At 39.8% G+C, this 7,774-nt stretch overlaps 1 protein-coding gene across 1 annotated transcript in view; it reads left to right on the forward strand.

Moving 5' to 3' along the window:
- PCSK1 (proprotein convertase subtilisin/kexin type 1) overlaps positions 1-7,254 on the forward strand; it is a 45,161-nt gene extending 37,907 nt beyond the window's left edge. The window contains exons 12-14 of the mRNA XM_014867508.3: positions 433-566; positions 2,365-2,526; positions 4,163-7,254. Of these exons, the coding sequence (XP_014722994.1) occupies positions 433-566; positions 2,365-2,526; positions 4,163-4,543 (677 nt within the window). The 3' untranslated portion in view covers positions 4,544-7,254. The remainder of the gene's footprint in view (positions 1-432; positions 567-2,364; positions 2,527-4,162) is intronic.
- The last annotated feature ends 520 nt before the right edge of the window (positions 7,255-7,774 follow it).

Consider the following 7,774-nt stretch of genomic DNA (forward strand, 5'->3'; position numbering starts at 1 on the left):
TAGCTTTATTTTTTTATGTCTACGTTAGATTATAGATTCAGGCACCAATTAAATTTTTAAGATTTCCTCTTAAATTTCAAAATGATAGTTCTACAAAAATGTATTTTGAGTCTTTAACTCTCTTCTTTAATGTAACTTATCTTGTAATTTTCTCTGAGCTTTCTTAATCAAATAAACCATAATCAATATATCCATTCATTATTATTTTTCTATAATACTTATTGAGAACTTATATGCCAGGCAATATGCTAAGTACAGTGGATAAAAACTTTTTCTTCTTGTGAACGTCTCTATTCTAGTCTTAGACTGAAAGTGAAAATTAAGAGTGCTAATCTCTCCCAGTTTTCATTTTCAGTTATTAGATGCTAGAGAGTATCCTTCTATCAGAGCTGTTAGGACATTCATTAACCTCTGTTTGTTGCATGAAAACAGGAACCAGCACTGTACTGTTGGCTGAAAGAGAGCGGGATACATCTCCTAATGGCTTTAAGAACTGGGACTTCATGTCTGTTCACACGTGGGGAGAAAATCCCATCGGTACCTGGACTTTGCGAATTACAGACATGGTAAGCATGAAGGCAAGGGTCTAGAAACGCAAGCTTACAAGCACTTTAAGATTGGTATCATCATCAATCAGGGCCCTAAGGAACTTTAATCATCCCTAGGAAAAGTAAAGAAAAGGTGTAGTGTTTCAAGCCATGCCCACTTGGCTATATAGATTAAAGAAAAAAAATAGATTAAGCACTAGCCATACTATAAGAAAGAAAAGAGATATGCTGATCCAGAATGTGACAGACTGGGACAAATCCAAGTGTTCCCATATCAGAACGCAGCTGGCCACATGACCTACTCAGCCACCAGAATCACCTGTATTCACAAAGACAGTTAAATGCTAGAGCAGCTTTGCTATGACGCTCTGCTGGGGTCACCTCAAGGCACTCTTGCAGATATTTACTGCAGTGGCTATTTAGAAGTAGCTTACTGGTTAGACAAGAGAGCTTATTTAATAGGACTTGTTTTGTTTCAGTTATGAAACAAACTGAAAAACATCTCTCATTTCCCTTTCATTCTGTTTGCTAACAGTCTTGGCTATCTTTCTAAAATTGTGACACACAATCACAAAAATACAGCAAGGAGTGTCTGAGAGAAAAGCCAAATACAGCTGAATTATTTATTTTTGCATCATTTCGCCAGCACTTTCTACAGGTCAGCAGAGAAATGAATAGAGTTTCAGATCTGAGTTCTCCCGAGACAGAAGTGTCATAAGCAGCAGCAGCACTAGATTTCCACGTCTAGATAATTTTTCAAAAAGAAATCATTTTAAGTTCCTGAAGATGTCAATTAAATTAAAACAAATTCTATAAACATTGTTACCTTTTTCTCCAAGAATAGCTTTCTCTTAAAGACTGCTAAAATTGTGATTTAGAAATAGAAGATGTAAAACTTCCTGCTCTTCCAGGGAGAAGAAGAAAACGTTCTTAGTAAGTGGTCCTGTTCTTGAGCTTGGCTTCCACTCTTTAATTCAACTTCGCCTTCAGGAAACTAAGAAAATCTATTTACTAAGACGGGACTATTTTATATCAAGTCTGCAAAATCTGACTTACACTTTTAGATTTTTTTAGATTTCAGCACACTATTTTTAACATAATCGTTACGCCTCTGAAAATTATTACTCTTCCCATAAATACATAGTTTTTAAGGACTGATTAAAGCTGAAAGCTATTTAAAATACTTCACAGAGGCTGACTTTTTCCCAATGGAATGTTTCTACTAGTTGATAATTGATAAATATAATTCTATTTATAGAAGGTACAGTCAACTTTTCAAGAAGACTCCCAATATAGAAAACCAGGTTCACATACAGAGTTCTGCTTTTTTAATTAAATGAAGAAATGAATCAGTCTTTAAATTCTTGAACTTGTAAATGGTCAATGCTCATAGCAAGAACAAATCCAGTGATTTACTTTTCTGTATATAGGGCTCTACACATGGAATGCACAGAATTTTTTTTTTTTTTTTGAGGAAGATTAGCCCTGACCTAACATCTGCCGCCCATCCTCTCTTTTTGCTGAGGAAGATTGGCCCTGAGCTAACATCCGTGCCCATCTTCCTCTACTTTATATATGGGACGCCTGCCACAGCATGGCTTGACAAGTGGTGCATAGGTCTGCATCCAGGATCCGAATCGGGGAATACCAGGCCGCCAAAGTGGAATGTGCGAACTTAATAAATGCTGTGCCACCTGGCTGGCCCCCAGAATTTTTAAATTAGATTTTAACTATGAAATTCTTCTTAAATATTTTGAAGGAGTTTGTTTGATATTACTCAGAACATGCAGTAAAATTATGTATGCTTATACATTAGTCTGGAAGAATGCAAAACGAAGGAAGAATCGTGAACTGGAAGCTGATTTTGCATGGGACCTCTTCTCAGCCAGAACACATGAAACAGCCTCGTGTATATACATCCTACAACACCGTTCAGAATGACAGAAGAGGGGTGGAGAAGATGGTGGATTCGGGCGAGGTCTGTGTGGCACTGTTCTTGGCACGCTCTTCTTTGAGCCGTAGTAGACAGTGCAGTGAGGGAAGCTGCATGTAACTTTCAGGGAGGGCAGGAGTCAGAAGCGGGTGGCAAGGAAAGGGAGCGGGAGTGGCAAACTATTTTCCATAGGATGAAACCCTGTTATTTTTTAACGTATTCTTTTATCCAGAATTTAGAAATTAAAAGTAATGAATTCAAAATTATAAAATTCCCTAACATGAATTTTCTCCATTTATGACAGAGATCAAACTGAAAAGAGAGCTATCTTTATGTGTGATCAATCCACCTACCATTTGTATCGTACTTAGTTTTTAAGCATTTTTTACATTGTCTTGTCTAACGAACAATTCCTGCAACCTAGAAAGGGCAGACATTAGTATGTTTGTTTTGCAGAAAGAAAACCAAGCCTCCAGTGACCAAATGCTGTAGGTTTCCCTTTACTAATTCCTTAATCCACACTCCTTGGCAACTCCAAGGAGAGCTACAGAATCACAATTTCTCTCAGAAAATTTCAGAGGAGAGCTAAAGTCAGTCATTCATGTTCCTGCGCCTCAGCCTGCTGAGGCTGCCGGCTTCTCCCTTATCAGACGGCGGGTAGACACCACATTTTCCTTATCTCTGTAGCCCCCAGCATCTAGCACAGTGCCTCAGATATAGCAGGTAGGTTATCAGAATTTCTAGAATGACCTTCCCTGAAGTCTGGCTCTATGATGGGTGTTTGGAAGATATAAAGACACAGTATTTATTCAAGAAACTTATAAACTAGTTGTGTGAAGGCCTCAGCTCATATTCTGGCCCCATTTGTATTCTGCAAAGCAGCTTGCCCCTGGGACCGCACCCAGGGAACTTCTCTTCACGGTCCCAGAGGCAGGTTGACCATGACGGTGTTTCTGCCTCTGAGATTCTTTAGCGGGAATTAATAAGACCCGTTGTTTGTCAAAATGTTGAAATATGGTCCACAATGACTGACAAAGAGCTTCTTTTCTGAGATCGCCAGTTCCGCTTTACCTGGACCACCACTCCATTCTCTCCTGAGACACCTTCTTAAAGCTCAGGGGCCGAAAGAGCAAGGAGACTCTGGGAAGCTACTCCCACATGACAGCAGTGAGGGTGCCTTCTGGATGAGCTATTAAATATCTTAGTATCAGCTCCTTCCCAAAACATGGATGGGGAGGAAAGGGAGTGGAAGTGATAAACTGTATATTTTTTCATAGGATGAAAACTTATTATTTTTAAAATTTATTCCTGTATCCAGAATTTCAGAATTTAAATTAATGAATTCAAAATTATTAAATTTCCTAACATGAACTCTACTATAGCAGGCTGACAAGCGAAGGAGACCGATAGGGTATGGTGGTCTTCAAAACCACCAGAAATGGAGATGTTCTTATTTCCATTCCATTTTACAAATGAAGTTCAAGGAGATTTAAAAGGTGCCGAGGGTACGTCTTGGAAAAATGGGGACTGAAACCCGAGTTAGTGTGACTCCAAGCCTTGTGCTGTCTCTGCTCCTGAAGCTGCCTCTCCAGGGGCAGGCAGTGGGCATGGGCTGTAGCTGGCTTGCGTGGCCCTAAATAATGAGACTTCCTCCCTATGTCGGTGGCATTCTGTGTTTTAGGAGCAGCCCACACAAGAGAACCTGACCACGAACCCCCTGGCGTCAAAAAGCCCCAGCGGCAGCAGCAGCGTTGGGGGCAGAAGGGCCGAGCTAGCCGAGGGAGCCCCGTCCGAGGCCATGCTGCGACTCTTACAGAGCGCTTTCAGCAAAAACCCAGCCGCACAGCAATCACCAAAGAAGTCGCCAAGTGCAAAGCTCAACATCCCTTACGAAAATTTCTACCAAGCCCTGGAAAAGCTGAACAAACCTTCCCAGCTTAAAGACTCTGAGGACAGTCTGTATAACGACTATGTGGATGTTTTCTACAACACGAAACCTTACAAGCACAGAGATGACCGGCTGCTGCAAGCTCTGGTCGACATTCTGAGGGAGGAAAATTAAAATAAGCGTGTAGTCCTGAGTTGGAAATATTCATGCTTCTTCCCTCCCCTTAGATTTTGCCTGTGTCTGATGTGGTTGTTTTTGTCATTGATTCTTATGCTTATAATATCCTTTGAGGTACCTTTTCTTTTTCTCTCCAAACTGGACATTTGAAAGGGAGGAGCTTAAGTAGTAAATCCAGCTTCCTGAATTGACCATAGCTCTTTCAAAACACATCTACCCTGCCTGCACAAGTCAAATGTTTTGTTCTTTCTGGAGCCACAGTTCACACTTCCTCACACCACATTAGACTGCCTCCTTGGGCCCTCGCATTTCATTTCTCAGAAGAAAAGGCATAGCCTGGGCAACAGATTAATCTGAAGAAGTCATCTGCAAAGAACGAGAGAGAAAGAAAACTGTTCCTATAGCTTGTCCCCTGTCTCTGCCACGTGGTTCTTCTGATTTTCACGCCAAGGGAGGATTTGAAAGTCTCTCATAAAGAATTCACAATTAGAATCACACTCTAGGCTTTTCTACTCCAAAATACTACTTATTCTGGAAGTGGCCATCTGGTCATTTTGTGTAAAAGCTGGGTTATTTAGATCCAGAAACAGACCTCAAAATCTGCGTTATCTGGTTTGAGCAATTTTAGAGCATTCTTCTTTGTTTGGTGTGCCGTGTAGAGTCCTCTGTGGAGCTAAAGGTGACCGTGACTCATGCTGTGTGCTCTGGTCTGCCTCTATTTCTGCTTCTGAAGGTTTTCGTACCTGTCTTCTTTCTCAGCCACAAAGTCAGTCCTGACAGAACTAATTTATACTACTTTCTTGGAACAAACTTACACCTGCGACTTGGCAAATTCCTAGTCATAACTTTTTTTACAGTAATCATAGAAAACCATTCATAACATGGAGAACCAATGTAACAACAGGAAAATATTCATAATGGGGGGAGCCAACAGGATGTTTTGTTTGTTCGTTTTTAAGTTATATTCATTAGAACTGGTTTTTCTAGATCTTTCAAACTCAGTGTTCATTCCCTGACACTAAAGCCTCTTCCCCAGTCTTACAGCTCATAGTATTCAAATTCTCACCAAATTGCTTCTAAGCTTCAACTCAGAGGATGCATGCTGGCAGCCCACAGGCCACATTTGTCCCTCAGGTAGATTTTCTTTGGCATGTAAAATGTTTTTAAAATGTGAGTGATTATTGAAAGTATGAGATGTCACAAAAAACCTCATTCTCAGACCCACCTTCTCTCATGGCAACAGTTGGCTGGGGCTGAGTAGCGGGTGCCCAGCTGGGCTTGAGTGCCAGGTCCCTGTGGCACCCTGCTCCCTGCCACTTACAGCGGTCACCTTCCTGCTCTGCACTTGGTAGGCATTTGATTTTGCCCGCTCCTGCACCACGTGAACATGTACAACGTGTAAACGCATTAGGAAAAAAATACCCTCAACTTCTTTCAGGCAGGATCTGTATAGTGATCAATAATTATGAGAATTTGCCATGGTCTAGTTAATTTATAGGCAAGAATAAAAAGGTATTTTAGACACCCTATGAAATCACGTTTGACATAGTTGTTTAACTTCCCCTCATCTGGTTGCTCATTTGTACTAATTCATTGACTACCAACCCACTAGCTTCCCATTCTCTGTATGCTCACAAAGGCTCCAGTCACCTGCAAGGCTGGCATTCTCCCATTGAGCTTACTGTATGCAATTCTGCCATGAAGTTTGAACTTCCTAAGGCCACCTATGAACTGGACCAAGAAGAGAATGCTACAGCCTGTCACTTGCTTTAGTTTGAAGTGTGCTTGGTAAGACAAACTTTCACCCCCTGTCCTACCATTTGAATTTGTGCTCAGTGAGGGCATTTCCAGAGCTGTACTTATCATGCTCAGAGGATGTTCTCCTGAGAGAATTGCAGTATCACTCCGTCCTTGGAAGTTTCACATGTCATTTGATATAAAGTGTTGGATAGAATTTTGAATATTACAGCACAGCAACAAGTATTACAGCTGAAAAGGACCAGAGAGTTATTAGATACATTTCCAAATAAAAAACAAAGCTAAGCCAATAAAAGGTAATAAGTGAAAACTCACGCTTTCCCCATTCCTAATCGAGTGCTCATTGTAGGAGGCTTTCTTTTTCATCCTTCTAATAGTATCTTTTCCTGGTTAAAACCCCAACCAAAGGTTCACTTTAGAGAAGCTTTAAAATGTAAATAAAGTCATGTTTGAATGTTTCCAACCTGGAGAATATTGTTCGGACATAAAACATTTTTGTCAGTCTTTCCTAGTGCCTGTGTGGATTTTTGTGAAAATATAAAACAGGAAACTTATATAATATTTCCCTCAGAATTTTAAACTATATTTTCTTTACAGGTGTTTATAATGTACCAATGCTTTTATCAAACAGAATTTTAAGAGGCATAATAAATTATATTAAAGAACCAAAATTTTCCTGAGAATAAGAAAGTTTCATCCAATACAATATTTTTTGAAAGGCATGTTCCTCTGCCAGTGGAAAAAAGTATAATATGTATATGTTGTGATATTAAAAGTGACATTTGTCCATAGCCCAATACGATGTGTAGCTGAGTTTTACATGTGTGGTCTTAGCATTCTTAAGGGAACTCGTAAAATATACACTTGATGTATTAACCAGAATATGTGAAATATGTTTATAAATCATAAGAATAAATGGTTTCTCACTGTCAAAAAGAAAAAAAGCTCATGTTTCCAACAATAACAGGATCGCTTTCCCTTACTTATTGTGTTTCCCGAATGGACTGTAAAAAAGAAAAGCCAAAGGTTTACATTAAGAATTTAATTCCTTTTTAGAAAACTGGGCTTTCTAGGAGGCAATTCAAGAATCTACTTGAATAGGTATATTTCATTTTTCCTTGTAGTCCATTCTTCCACTCTCTTGACATCACAAGGTTGTATGAGCCTTAACTGAAGTGTTGAGGGGGAAAAAAAAACTAACTAAAGGGACTTGCTATATGTGAGAGAAATTATTTACAAAAGTTCACTAAAAATGACTGTATTTATAGGCCAGATTACAGCAACTAAGCATTGAATCTTTCCTAGAATTCCCCTCGTCAGAAGCCCCCGGTCCCCAACTTTGATCTCCTGTCCTCTTTTCTCTCACTTTTCTCTTTGAGAAAAGGCCCACTTTTCTCTCTGGTGTCAAACCTCCATCACCCATCATTTCAGAATCTGACCACTTCCTACCCATGGGGGTTGGTTCTCCCC

This window comes from Equus asinus, chromosome 9 (genome assembly GCF_041296235.1).
Source record: "Equus asinus isolate D_3611 breed Donkey chromosome 9, EquAss-T2T_v2, whole genome shotgun sequence".
Lineage (NCBI taxonomy): Eukaryota > Metazoa > Chordata > Mammalia > Perissodactyla > Equidae > Equus > Equus asinus.